Source organism: Pan paniscus, chromosome 6 (assembly GCF_029289425.2).
Source record: "Pan paniscus chromosome 6, NHGRI_mPanPan1-v2.0_pri, whole genome shotgun sequence".
In the NCBI taxonomy this organism is placed as follows: Eukaryota; Metazoa; Chordata; class Mammalia; order Primates; family Hominidae; genus Pan; species Pan paniscus.
Window position 1 is genome coordinate 37,183,161 of NC_073255.2, and position 15,004 is coordinate 37,198,164.

General features: G+C 44.0%; 1 protein-coding gene across 5 annotated transcripts in view; it reads right to left on the reverse strand.

The window, feature by feature from the left end:
• Positions 1 to 15,004, reverse strand: part of PDE1C (phosphodiesterase 1C) — a 799,595-nt gene that overhangs the window by 747,047 nt on the left and 37,544 nt on the right. The window contains exon 1 of one of the 5 annotated variants that reach the window (XM_063605670.1): positions 4,914 to 5,238. The exons of the other annotated variants lie outside the window; for them this stretch is intronic. Within the exon in view, the coding sequence (XP_063461740.1) occupies positions 4,914 to 5,097 (184 nt within the window). The 5' untranslated portion in view covers positions 5,098 to 5,238. Of the gene's footprint in view, positions 1 to 4,913; positions 5,239 to 15,004 lie in introns of those variants that run through there. 5 annotated transcript variants of the gene reach the window in all.

Consider the following 15,004-nt stretch of genomic DNA (forward strand, 5'->3'; position numbering starts at 1 on the left):
GAGGGAAGGAGGGAAGGAAGGAAGGAGAGAGAGAGAGAGAGGAGAAAGAGACGAAAGAATGAAAGAAAGAAAGAGAAAGAAAGAAAGAGAGGGAAAGAAAGGGAAAGAAAGAAAAAGAAAGAAGGAAGGAAATGAAAGGAAGAAAGAAAGAAAGAAGAAAAGAAAAGAGAACTATGTTCTCTCCCTTTGAATCTGGGTAGACTTATGACTCATTTGATCAATATAGTATGGACAGGAGTGACACTATGTGACCTCCAGGGCTAGAGAAAAGGCAATTGTTTGCTGGAACATTCACACTTGGTGGCATGAGCCACCATGTAAGAAGTTCAACTACTCTGAGGGTGCCAAGCAGCATGGGGAGGTAGTCTAAGTCTTCCAGTCATCCTTGCCCAGGCATCAGAGTGAAAGAGCCACCACATGATTTTAGCCCCAAACCTAAAGTCACCCAACCTTCTCATCTTCCCACCCGAGGCCCTGGACATTGTGGAGCACAGTCAACCCAGGCCTGCTCTGTCTGTTCCAATTTCTTATCTACCAAATCATAACGATGGTTGTTGTTTTAAGCCACTAAGACTTTGGGGTGCTTTGCTATGCAGCAATAGTCCAGAACAGATGTTCAAAAGGTAAACTTTATCTAAGGTTTTGAGCAAAACAGAAGATGTTCTGAATCCCTGATATTATAAGAATTCAATTGTATCCCAGCTCATCAGTCTATTTTACATCCATGGTGCCCAGCTCCAGACAGACCCAATGCAAAACTGTGAGTCACACAACATCTCTGATAGTGGACAAGCACCACTGAGTTCCCAGGACGCCCAGTTGCCCAGATTCTTGAAATCTCTTGAGTCCTATCAGGAAACAGATAATAAAAAGGGTAATGTGAGAATGACTCAAAGGAACTGTTTATAAAATTGTGAGTGAGGATGTATCCTAAGATTCATACAGTATCCCAGGGCTACTAGCAGCCAGTTGTTACCTCCTCTGGGCTCACAGGGCCTGGAGAGAAGGCAATACCAAGAAGAGAGCTATGTAGAATCACCTCTTTGGAGAGAAGCATAGTCCTTCAGTCAAGGACCCTGCCAGCCTCAAGTGGCTTCAAGCTCCTCCATATACTGAACTCAGCAGGAAGGCGCAGGGCAGAAAATCCATTGATTTAATCCTACAGGTCAGCCTCCATGAGCAGAACAGGGAGAAGGGATTAACGCCGGGAGTGCAAACAGAAGACAACCAGCAAGTCCCCCACCAAGGCATGATATAGGACAGTGGTTCTCAACCAGGGGCAATTTGTACCCCTCTCCCCCAGGGGACATTTGGCAATGTCTGGAGATATTTTTGATTTTCCAAATTTACAGGGTGGTGGCGGTGTATCAACAACAACAATACCTTCTAGGTAGAGGCCAGAAATGTTGCTAAACATCCCACAATGCCTAGGACAGCTTCCACATCAAAGAATTCTACCCAAAATGCCAACAGTGGCCAGGATGAGAATCCCTGCTCTAGAGCGTTCTCAGAAAAGCCTTGAACCAGGGGTCACACAACTTGGCTTCTAGCCTCTGCTCTGCTGCCAACAGCTTGATGGCCTGGGCCAGTGACACAACTTCCTTGAGCCTCTATACCATCTGTCAAACTAGGGCCATGATAATGTAAGACCATTGCTTTTTACGTAAGGGATGAATTCGTGAAGACCTAATATCATTTGAACCTTAAAATATTCACAACCAGGCCTGGTGCAGTGGCTCAACCTGTAATTCCAACAGTTTGGGAGGCCGAGACAGGCAGATCCCTTTGAGGTCAGGAGTTTGAGACCAGCCTGGCCAACAGAGCAAAATCCCATCTCTTCTAAAAATAGAAATATTAGCCAAGGGTTGTGGCATGTGCCTCTAATCCCAGCTACTCAGGAGGCTGAGGCAGGAGAATTGCTTGAACCCAGGAGGCAGAAGTTGCAGTGAGCCAAGATCATGCCACTGCACTCCTGCCTGCCTGGGTGACAGCGAGACTCTGTCAAAAAAAAAAAAAGAAAGAAAGAAAGAAAAATTCACAACCAATCCTAACAAACAGTGGCAGGTAGTTCTGCTTACCAGCTGAACTCATGTAGCCACATGGCATTAGCAAAAAGAACTTTATGATTTTATCTGCAGTCCAGCTTTGAAATCATGTGATTCCTGATGGATTTTTACCCTTGGGAGGATCATATTAATTTCATGCATAAAGTAAGATTGTTATTAATATGTGGTATCATGCTTTTTCAAATTCTCACAAAATGCAATGCCTCTGTACTGTGCTGGCCTACCCACTGGGATTGCTGGCAGGGTCAGTTAAGGTCTTTACCAAAGAGCCCTGAATCCTCAGAAGGGATAGTTTCTGCTCATGGTAGATCCACCAGACCAGAGACTCCTCTACCTTTTCTCTCCCCTTAAGCTCGAGGCCATCTCTTTTCCATGGGGCATCCTCCATGGCAGCTAATCTAATGGACTAAATCAGCATTTGCTCCAGCTTCCTAAGAACATGTCTCTTTGGATAAATCAATAGTATGATTTCCCCTTTCGTTTTTTTTTTTTTCTTTTTTTTTTTTTTTGAGACCGAATCTCGCTCTGTCGTCCAGGCTGGAGGGCAGTGGCGCCATCTCGGCTCACTGCAAGCTCCGCCTCCCAGGTTCACGCCATTCTCCTGCCTCAGCCTCCCGAGTAGCTGGGACTACAGGCGCCCGCCACCACGCCTGGCTAATTTTTTGTATTTTTTGTAGAGACGGGGTTTCACCATGTCAGCCAGGATGGTCTCGATCTCCTGACCTCATCATCCACCGGCCTCGGCCTCCCAAAGTGCTGGGATTACAGGTGTGAGCCACAGCGCCCGGCTGACTTCCCCTTTCTAAAGATCCAGTAGCCCAACCCATCCCTCCACCATGTGTACTCCCAAGGACCCAGGTAGGAATCACTGTGTTCTCTGCTGTAGCCATTCCCTCCCTCCCTTGTTCTACTCCCCAGTAAGGCTAGGGAATGAAATGAAAAAAAAATTAGACAACGACTCCAGGACAGTCAATAGCTGAGCAAAGTGAAAACTGCCCAGAGGTGGTCCAATTAGTCCCAAGTGTGCCAAGCTGCATCTCTGGGAAGGAGTTCAGGAAACTCCCCACCTCACCCCTCTCACCAAAGCCAGCATTGATGCTTCCCTCTGTTTTCCCAAAGCACTTTGCTCATACCACTATTATAACCACAATACATTACAATAGAGTTAGCCTGTAACACTCGTCTTAGATTAATGTGCACTTCCTATTAGCTATTTTTAAGTAGCATATGGTTCCCCATCACTGCCTCTTTGGTATCTCAATTGGGAAGAAGTTTTTGGCGGATCTCTTTATAGTTGCTTTGTCTTGCCATTGAGAAGCATTTTATCCCTGCCCTTCCATCCTCAAATGTTCCAAGTCTCAATAATAGCTGAGGCATAAATCTTAGTATGACCAAGCCCTATTCTAAGTGCTTTATAGATATTAATTTATTTAGTCTTCACAATAACACTGTGATACAGGTTACTATTATTGTTCCCATTTTAGAAATGGAGAATTGAGACACAAAGAGATTAAGTAACTTGCCCAGGGTCACTAGTAAATGGTGGAATTGGGATTTAAATTCAGGTCGGTCTAGTTACAAAATTCATGCCCTCTGCCACTATACTCTATTGCCTCGCACCAAGCAAACCAAGCGGCCCCAGAGGAAAAACCACTGGAGACAGCATCTGAGTTTCCTTGTTTGTTTTGTGTCAATGGCCCATGGACTGGGATTGTGATTTCTGGTGCACAAGAGTCCACAAAGAAAGAAAATCCCTTCCGTTAATCCCTACAAGGAGAGACTATTTCTGGAAGGGAGGAGCAGCATTTAACCATTTACATTTGGGAGAGCAAGTGGTCCAGACGAGGACAGAAAGGAATTGGATTTCTGTTACTTCAGTGGCATTGTGTTCTAACAGCCATGTTAGGAGTCCTACCAACTGGGTGCATTTACTGTGTTTTATGTCAGCCCCCCACCTTCCTTCTACCTCCTCCCTTACTCAGGCAGATGCAGAGATCTGACCAGTCTTCCTGCCCTCTCCAATCCACACTCCTCACAGCAGCAGCCAGAAAGATTCTTCTCAAATGCCGATCTTGAAACCACCTTTGTAAAAATTGTATCAGTAGATACAATGGGAGTGGGAGATATCTAGCCAACCCCCCTCTTGCTTTTAGCCTTCAAGCTGCCAAGCTAACTTTGAGAGGCATTTAGTTTATAGTTTAAATTATAATACCCCTTCCCCAAAACTCCACTGCCTTTGTAAATCTAATGAGAGACCACCAGGCTAAGAGGAGAAGAGGAGTCTGAATTCTGCTAAAGCTAGACATAAACGATTACCAGCCATTATTCTAGAGGTCACAAGATATGCAACTTCCCCAGTTGATAATATCTTCCCCTGCAGATAATATCACTATTGTAGAACCTAATATTTGCCTTTTGAGATGTCTTTTCAGTGTTTTTTGCATGTCTGACACCCATCACTCCAACTGGACCAGAAGTGCTTCAGCGCAGGAGGATCATTTCCCACATCCCTGTGATGGTACCCCAACCAATCAGCAGCAAGTACCCATTTCCTAGCCACCTACACCCCTTCCCCTTGAAAAACCCCTAACCTCTGCACTTTCAGCAAGATTGATTTGAGTAATAACTTCATCTCCTGCATAGCATCACTGGCCTCGCATCAATTAAACTCTTTCTTTACTGCAATGCTGTGGTCTTTTTTGGTGCAGCCAGCAGGAATAACCTATCAGGCAGTTACAATCTGACCATGTCACTCACCTTCTTAAACCTTCAGAGGCTCCCCATTGATCTTATTATGAAGTCCAAACTCTTTAATGTGACTTACAATGCGTTTTCTGGCCTACGTACCTCTCCTGCTCCAGCTGCATTTCACTTCAGTTCCAGCTCCACTGAAAGACGTGCAGTTCCCTGAGAGAAGGCTCATGCTTCCTGACTCCTCCCTGTGGCTGTGCTCCCCACTCACTGTACTGTGATACCCTTGAGGGCATGTTGATTCACTGATGCTCCTGGCAGCACCAACATCCCCAAACATCCTGTTTGAGGGCAATGCCACAAGTTATCCCAGCCAGTTTGCAAGGTTATAAACCATAATTAGGGCTGGAAAACAGAGTGGTTTTGCACAGAAGTGGTTCCTTTCTACCACTCAAGAATCCCCAAAGAGGAAGAAATAAAAAGCTGTGCCTTGGGATAAAAAAGCAAGACCATTGTCCATGAGCTGCAGAAAGTTGTCTGTTATTTGAAGGGCCATGCTTTCTGATTGTCAGTTCCCAGCAATGCTGAAAAAAAGCAGCCCAATTCCACCCCTACAAGAGTTGCCTAGAATGGATTTAAAAAAGCACACTGGTGGACTTTCATCTGATTAATTTTCCTGAGGGTTTCTCTCTGGCCCCTTTTAATACAAACACAGCTGACAAACCACTGCTGGCTGAGTGCTTTAATTGAGTTGCTGATGAACAACTGCATAATTTGGCAGCCAAGAATTTCCTACAGCTGCTATTAGTGGCTGCCCTGTCTGGTTTCTGATAATAAGTTCATCAAATTCACTCTACATTTCTAAGTCCAGAAATCTGAAGCTATAAACGGCACTTAGCATTGGTCCCTGGAATTAGTCTTTCTGTATTCTCTGCAGGATTCTATGCCTTTGCCACTTCTTTCCCTGGGAAACATCCAATCAGTGTTGCCAGGACTCCTCTGCTGGGTGTGAGCTGCGGTCTGAGGCCATTCCCTGCCCAGGGTACACAGCTCCATCCCCTGCTGCTACTCAAAGGCTTAGCTCTTGCCATTGCTCCCTGTCTCCTGTATTATCAGTTTTGCCCCTATCTATTGGATCATTCCCATCAGCACACACATTTTTTGTTTCTTCCATCAGAAAGGAAAACCCACCCTTGTTTTCCCACATATTCTCTTCCAGACACTGCTCCATTTCTCTGTTCCCTTTTATAGTAAAACTCCTCAAAGTAAATGTCTACAATTATTGTCCTCCACTTCCATCCTCTCTCTCTCTCTTTTTTTTTTTTTTTTTTTTTGAGATGGAGCCTCGGTCTTTCACCCAGGCTGGAGTGCAGTGGCATGATCTTGGCTCACTGAAAACTCTGCCTCCCAGGTTCAAGTGATTCTCCTGTCTCAGCCTCCCGAGTAGCTGGGACTATAGGTGCATGCCACCATGTCCGGCTAATTTTTTTTTTTTTTTTTTTTTTGTATTTTTAGTAGAGACAGGGTTCCACATTGTTAGCCAGGCTGGTCTCAAACTCCTGACCTTGTCATCCACCCGCCTTGGCCTCCCAAAGTGCTGGGATTACAGGTGTGAGCCACCGCACCCAGCCTCCATCCTCTCTTGAACCTGCCCAATTGAGCTTCCATCCTCCCCACTCCGCTGGGCTGCCATTTTCAAGATCAACAATGACCTTGTGTTCCCAAATCAAGGTCAAGTCTCAATCCTCACCTCATTCCTGCAGCCTGTGACACACTTGATCTCCACCCCCTTCTGGAAACATGCACCTCCCTGGTTTCTGGACTCGATGTTCCTGGTTTTTCTCCCAACTCACTGGCCACTCCTTCTCAGCCTCTTGTGAGGGCTGTCCTCAGCTTTCTGACCTCTAACACAGGGGTACCTCAGGACTGAGTTTGCAGAGGTCTTTTTTTCTCTATTTGTTGTCACTCCCCAGGTGACCCATTTGCAGCTGTACTGCACACCACACCCATGTGAATCACACCTAGTTTTCCACCTCCAGTTCCAACCTCTCTCCTGGCAACCTCAGTTCAATGTCTCAAGCATAACACATCCAAAACAGAAGGCTGTTTCTCCCCCTCAGTGCCTTCCTCTCCCCCAGTCTTCTTCATATGGAAATGGCAACTCCATTTATCCACTTGCTGAGACCAAAAGTGTTGGTGTCATTCTTCACTTCTCTCTTTCTTTCATTCTTACCCCACATCCCTCTACCTTCAAAATACAAGCAGAAGATGACTACCTCTGGCCATTCCACCATTCTCCACTAGTCTTCTCTAGTCCGAGCCAGCACTCTCTCTAGGCTGTGCTATTGCAATAGCATCAAAAGTTGGCCCTGTTGCCCTTACCCCAAATCCCACCCCACCTGCCTCTTCACTCTGCAGCCAGAGAGGCTGTTCATCGCTGCACCCTTGGGGAAGTTTCACAGCTCTGCTCAACTCACCCTCACCATGGCATTTCATCTCCCTTATAATAAAATCCAATATCCTTATCGTGGCTCATCCAGGCCTATGTGAATTTACCCCAACTACTTCTGTGCTCTAACCCCTCCTCTCCTGCTGGCTCATCCACTCCAGCACCCTGGCCTCCTTACTGCTCTCTGAAAGCCCAAGCATACTTCTACCTCAGGGCCTCAATTACTCTCTCCTCAACCTGGAAAGCTCCCTTCGAAGCCCACCCCAATTTCCACATGGTTCCGTCCATTATCCACATCTCTTTTCAAGTCTCTTAGGCAGAGAGGCTTTCCCTGGCCACTTTGTCCAAAATAGCCTTCTCCAGCCCATTTTCCCTGCTTAGCCTGCCTTACATATATCCTTGACAGAATATATTTGTTTGCATGTTTGTTTATTATCTATCTCCCCACCACTACCCACCACTACCCCCCACTGGGATATCAGCTCTGTGAGAGAAGAAAGTTTATGCTTGGTGTCCTGCCACATTCCCAGAGCCTAAAACAGTGCCTGAAACATAGAAGACCCTCTAAATATTTACCAAGCATGACCATATGCCAAGCACTGATTCGAGCATTTTTACATAAATTAATTAATTGAATTCTTGAAAGAGACCATAAGGCAAGTGATATGATTATCATTTCCATTTCACAGAAGTTGAAGCACAGAAAGGTTGACTATTTTGCCCAAGATCTCACATCTGGTAGACGGCAGAACCAGGATTTGAACCCAGGCAGCATGGCCCAGCACCTGCTCTCTTAACCACTACAATCCACCTTCCTCCAGGAGCTCATTGTCCAGCCTGGAGAAATTGATGAGGCGCCGCCATCCTGCCTGACTCCCTGGGTTTATCATCCAGCACCTTGGCTCTGACTGTGGCTCAGCTGCTCATAGGGCTTCTGTCCTGCCCTAAGAGCTGGTCCCTAACAGGTCCCAATTCTGGTATCTTCATCCCTGTTTTACTCTTCAGTAAAAAGAGTCCTAAGGCTCTGTCTTGGCCCCCCTACCTTGTATCCCTGTCCCCAGAGCTGAGTCCTGCCAGAGCTCTCTCCAGAAATGAGAAGGCTTTTAGTTGTGCCACAGGCTGAGAGACCTCCAGATGCTGACCATCTGGATATCTGGGCAGAGCCTGTTCCTGGAGTCTCATGCCAAGCTCAGTCTGCTTATCCCTTGGAACACGGCTGGCAGCTAGATAACTGCCTACAAAATTAGCCTGTCCACAAGCCCCTACCAGTTCACCTTACCAGTTACTAGTCTACAGTTCACTACCCGTTCCTAAATCATTTTCAGTGTGCCAGCACTTCCCATACTTCTCCTTATGGAGCCCTTTGAAGGAGGTACTATCAAAACCACTTTACAAATTTGAATTTGAAAAATTTAGAAACGTTCCAAAGGTCAGAGTGGAAATGGGAACCAGTCCATGCGACTCCGACACCTGTGTCGTCTCCCCTACTCCTTGCTCACTGTCGCCAGGCAGACCTCTCCCACCCTGTGGACCTCTCTGCTTCCTCCTCATGCATCTGAAAGACAACAGGGGGTAGAAAAGTCTGAAACACATCTCCCCAATTGAGTGTTACATTCAAATACACACACACACACACACACACACACACACACACACAGTCAAGAGGCAAGGCCTCAGCCAGCAGATGTTTCTGTTCAAAATTAACATTAGGGCATCTCAGGACTATCCATTTAATAATAACAATCAAGTTTATTATCTTTGACACTAATTGCAGAAATTTGAACAGATAATCACGCTCAAAACATGAACTTCTCTTATGCTTACTAAAAATCATAAGAGACTTGCCTGTGACTGAGGTCTGAGTCATTACATGCACTGTACGAGTTCTCAGCCATAAGTAACAATCACAAGACTATCAACAAGCATTAATTGAACAAGGTAGAAAAGCCCAGTGATAGAGCCCTGAACTGACTACTCAAAGGCTGAGGTTTGAGTCCAAGCTCTGCTATTTAATTGCTGTGTGACTTTGGGTAAGTCACTCTGTTTCTCTGAGCCTTGTTGAGAAGAAAGAATGGCACTAGCTGGCCACTAATGAGGTCTCTTCTAGATCTGGCATCCTGTAGAGAAGCAAAAAGACTTCATATCTCACACAGCAGGGACCAAGGGAAAGTCTCTTTGGGGATTCTGCTGTCAATGGAAAAGACCAGGAAAGACTGTTCTATGTTAGAGACAGTTGCCTTTTGAATGTGAAATGCCTGATATAATAATTATCAGAATGCTGGATGGATGGATGGATGGATGGATGGATGGATGGATGGATGCATGGATGGATGGAAGGATGGATGGGTGGTTGGATGGATGGATGGACTGATTCACCCATTCATTCGGTCAGGACAGAAATGACCAACCTGACTTTTACTCAGTTTCTGACACTGGAAAGAGTCCAAGCTTTGGAGTCAGCCACTCCTGGGTTGACCCCTTTGGAGTCCACTCCAACTCTTACAATCAGTGAAAGCCTTGGCAAGTTGCTTAACTTCTCCAAACCTCAGTTTCTGCGTCTTTGAAATTATGAAATGAGGAAATAGTTCCCATTGCCTTCATTCCCCAGTCTCCAAAAGACTCAGAATAGATCTGTTTGAACACAATCAGATCAAAGGAAGTAAAGGTTTATTTGTTACTCACCCATCTGAGAAGCTTGTACACACACAGGACTGCTCAGAAGCCGAAAAGAGCCCTCTCATTCACCAAATATTTCCTTTATCTCCCATATTCACCATCTATACAGTTGGAGCTCACCAGGTATTTAACAAGCTTGTACTGAGTGTCATTTTGTGGCAAGATAATGCTAGGTTTTAAAGATTCACAGGTGAATAAATAAACATGGTTTCAGTCCACACAAACATTCTAGTCTAGATGGGGAGATGGATATGAAAATAACACCTATAATCCAGGATATTCTCAGCAGCTTGCATCCCAGCCTGAAGCAGACAGGTATTGCATAAATATATTTTGAGAAAGTAAACATCATCATAATAATAAATGAAGTAATTTGCAAGATAAGGGAAGTATAGGGTACCATGGGAACACATGGAAGGAAAACCTAAATCAGATATGTACGGTGACAGATTTCCTTTAGAAAGAAATGTCTCAGAGAAAGAATATGCCAGGCAGAAAGAAAATCATGTGAAAGGCCTTGGGTAAGACACAGAGTTCAGTCTGTGAGAGAACTGAGAGCAGTTCATTGCTGAGAAGTCAGATGTAAGGAGTGGAGAGACAACCTGCATGGGTACACAGGGACTAGAGCTTAAAGGGCTATATGGGGTACTTTAAGGAGGGTAAATTTTCCCAAGGGCAGTAAAGAACCATAAAGATTTTTAAAAAGAAGAGATATAATTAGATATTTATTTTAGAATTATGCTTCTTAAACTTTAATGCCCTTAGGCATTACTTAGGGATTTTGTTTAATGCAAATTCAGATTCAATAGATCTGAGACCCATGAAAATGGGATTCTGCATTTTTAATGAGTTCCCACATGACGCCAATGGTGCTGGTACATGGACCACACTTTGAGTACTGAGATTTTAAAGTAGTCACTCTAGCTAGTTTGGGGAATAAATTGGAAGGGAGCAGAACCAAGGAGGCGGGGATACTAGTTGGATAAGTGATGATGAGGAAGTGGCAAATGGAACAGAAATAAATAAGCAGAGTTGGAATATTATAAGACTTTTGTGGGGACGAAAAGGCAGGGATGATGCTTCAATTCCTGGCTTCGGCATCTGAGTGAACGAAGGTGGCATTCATCAAGATGGGGCAGAGAAGGAGAAGCCAAGTTTGAGAGAGAAGATGAATTCACCTTTGTACTTGCTGCATTTTTGAGGCTCCTCTGAAATTCTAAGTAGAGACACTAAGTACACAGTTGAATATATAGATCTGAGTTTCAGAAGAGAGTTCTATATTAGAGACATATCTGGGAGCCTTAGGCAGGAAGGTTTTTCATTTTTCCTTCTCCATTATGCCAAAGAGGCTAAAGCTGCAATTTTATTCTTTCTGGCAGCCTTTGAAATACTTCCAATATTTCAAAGGCTGAAATATGGGACAGGGAGCAGGGTGTTCCTTGGCACTCCACTTCTTGAGTCTGTCCATTACCCTCCCAAAGTCCCTCACAAGCAAGCATGATTGGGACCTGCTGGGGAGAAGAGAGCTCTCTCAAAGAAGCTGGTAGGAAGCCCATCCTGGGTTTTTGTTCCGCTGAAATCCAAACCCAGTCTCCTTTACAGAGCATTTGAGGAAAGAAAACAAGAGGACATTATGGAAAGTGCCTGGAACAATGTCTGGCAGAGAGTGGAGGGAGAGAGCTAGATTATAGTCACGTGTGGTACCATGTCCAGGGGAACCAGAGAGAATTTGGCAAGACTTAAACCCCAGGGAGTCAGACAAGCCCCATGCTGGAGCGAGTATGGGAAATAAGTAATACAGATGGGAACTGGCCTTGTTCACCAGGCTAATTATAGAAATAGAGGCACAAGGTTAGCAGAACCAGGCATGAGGTTGCTGCTTGCTGATGCAACAAGCTACTGGTCTGGGCTCCTTGAAACCCCAAGAACAGGACTGGGACCTGTCCCAGAGACTACGATAGCCAAGCAGCTCTGGTTGTGAGATTGAAAGGGGCTGTTTCACACTTTCATGCCCTTACTGACTCAGCTCCTTCCACTCTTTCCTTTGTCCCTCCACCTTTTTCTTTCAAAAGGCAGCTCCAGTCAGCTCTTCCAAAGCTTTCCTGGCCTCTACACTTATGCCTTTGTGTCCCCATTTACCCTGTATAAATGACCATCGTATATTAATGTAGTATGTAACAGTTTAATGTCGCCCCCTTCAATAGATTGTAAGTTCTTCATGGCTATTGTGCTGGAGAAATATCAAAATCACACCAATGTAATAGCCAGACTATTTTTCTGAATTAATACATTGACTTTTATTTTCAGCAATATGACAGATTTGGTTGTCAAAGAAAAAAAAAATTGGTACAGAACACCTAAAATGCTAGTAAGATATTTTTAAAATCTCTTCTCACTTACATAGCTGAGCTGGCATGAGAATAAAAGAAATGCTCAAAGGTCAGGAACAAGCAGAAACCATAAATCAAGAGAGATGAGCAAGTACTGAAACTGCCATCTTCTCTGGAGTCATCTGTCAATCCCTAGAAGTTTAGGGACTGATTTTTATGGACCACATGAACATGGAAGAACAAGAAATAAAGCCTAGAGCCAGAATGGGGTAGGAGGCTGGATTAGAGGACCTCCAAAACACCAACATACCAGGCTGAGCAACATAGCGAGACCCTGTCTCTAACAATACTTTTAAAAATTAGCCGAGCATGGGGGTGCACATCTGTAGTCCCAGAAGCTAGAAAGGATGAGGCAGGAGAATCACGAGCCCAGGAGGACAAGGCTGCAGTGAGCCATGATTGCACCGCTGCAACTCCAGCCTGTGAGAAAGAATGGGTCCCATTTCTAAAAAAAAAAAAAAAATTAAGACAAAAAAATCTATTGTCAGTGTATACAGTGTATATTTTTTTAACCTTCCCTACAGTGTGAGCAAACAGTACAAACAGTAGAGATTTTGGCCTTGAATCTGGGTAGAATAGGACCCAAAAGGGGAGGGGGAAACTGTCTAGAGAATTCTTAATCACAAGCCTTTACTCATGTGAATTTGGAGTTGGAATTTATGCTACCCATAGGGACAGAAAACTCTGAAGTCAAAAATTTCATTGAAAGTGATGCCAGGTTGACTAGTAAATCCTAACCAGAATGAACCAAAAGAAAATCACAGCTAAATGCATTGTATTCAACTGCAAAATGTCAAATTATATTGAGTTGATTGCCATCAAATTATACTGATGTAAATATTTTAAGGAAAATATATAATCAGCTAGATGAAAGGCAGGTTATCTATAGTGGAACAACCTTTAAACTGATAGCTGACGTGTGTGTGTGTGTGTGTGTGTGGTTTTTTTGTTTTTTGTTTGTTTGTTTGTTTGTTATGGAGTCTCACTGTCTCACCCAGGTTGGAGTACAGTGGTGCAATCTCAGCTCAGCACCAAACTCTACCTCTCGGGCTCAAGTGATTCTCCTGCCTCAGCCTGCCAAGTAGCTGAGCTTACAGGCGTGTGCCACCACGCTCGGCTAATTTTTGTATTCTTAGTAGAGACGGGGTTTCACCATGTTGGCCAGGCTGGTTTCGAACTCCTGACCTCAGGTGATCTGCCTGCCTTGGCCTCCCAAAGTGCTGGGATAACAGGCATGAGCCACCACGCCCAGCCTGATAGCTGACTTCTTATGTAACAAGGAAAGTTGAAAATGATGACACTTCATGGGATGCACCAAGTTCAAGTCAATCCAGGCCAATCCAGGTGGGTTGCATACTCACAGACCTGGGACCTGGCCGCTTCATGTGGCATAAATTGTTATGAAGAAATCTGAATTTTGTCTGTAAGTAACCTACAGGCAGAATGATACTAATAATAGCATCTGTTAAGTAATGACGACTTATCAGGCATTTAAAACATATTTTCATTATCTTCAAGACTATCTCAAAAAATGGGTATTATCATATCTCCAATTTTAGGGATGCACAAATCAAGCCTCAAAAATTTTGAAAAACTTGTCTAAATTCCAGGTCTCCCCAGTGAATCAGGATTCCCATTCAATTCCAACTGACACAAAGTTTCTCTTAGCATCCTTCATCCTCATGTCTTCTCTCTCTGAGCCTAAGGAATTGGTCTATATTGAAACAGGGAAATAATACCAAGTGATAACTCAAATCCACAGGAAGTAATGAGGAGTACCAGAGACTGCAAATATGTAAGTTAACATAAAAGATTCTATAAATATATTTTTCTCCTTTTTTCTGTTAAGTTCTATAAAAGACATAAAAAGCAACAATTATAATATATTGTTGGGATTAAAACATATATAGGCTATACACACATATACACAATAATAAAAAGTAGAGGGCAGGGAATGGAGCTATATTTGAGAAAATTTCTATATTAAATTAATATTAATATCAAGTAGATTGTGATAAATTAAGATGCATATTGTACTCCCTAAAGCAGTGATTCTCAACTGGGAATGATTTTTCTTCCAAGAGGACATTTTACAATGTCTGGAGACATTTACGGTTGTCACAACCTGGGGGCGCGCTACTGGCATCTATGGGAAGAAGCCAGGAATGCTACTAAACACCCTCCAATGCATAGGACAGCTTCCAACAGCAAAGAGTGATCTGGCCAAATATGTCAGTAGTGCAAAGGCAGAAGAATCCTGCTCTAGAGTGATCATTGAAAAAAAAAAAAAAAACAACTTGGCCAGTCACACCGGTTCATCCCTATAATCCCAGCACTTTAGGAGGCCAAGGCAGGAGGATCACTTGAGCCCAGGAGTTTCAGACCAGCCTGGGTAACATGGCAAAACTTCCTTTCTACAACAAATACAAAAATTAGCCCTGCATGGTGGTGCAGACCTGTAGTCCCAGCTACTCGGGAGGCTGAGGTGGAGGTGGGAGGATTGCTTGAGCCTGGGAGGTCGAGACTGTAGTGAACCATGATGGTGCCACTGCACTTCAGCCTGGGCAACAGAGTGAGTCCTTGTCAGAAAAGAATAAAATAAAATAAAACTCAAAAAATTATAGTAAAATAAAATTAAAGGCATTAAAATAATCATTCAAAATTATCTCTTTAATAGGAAATAAGACAATAAAAGAGGAACATAAGAACAAAAAAGACACCAGCAATTTAGA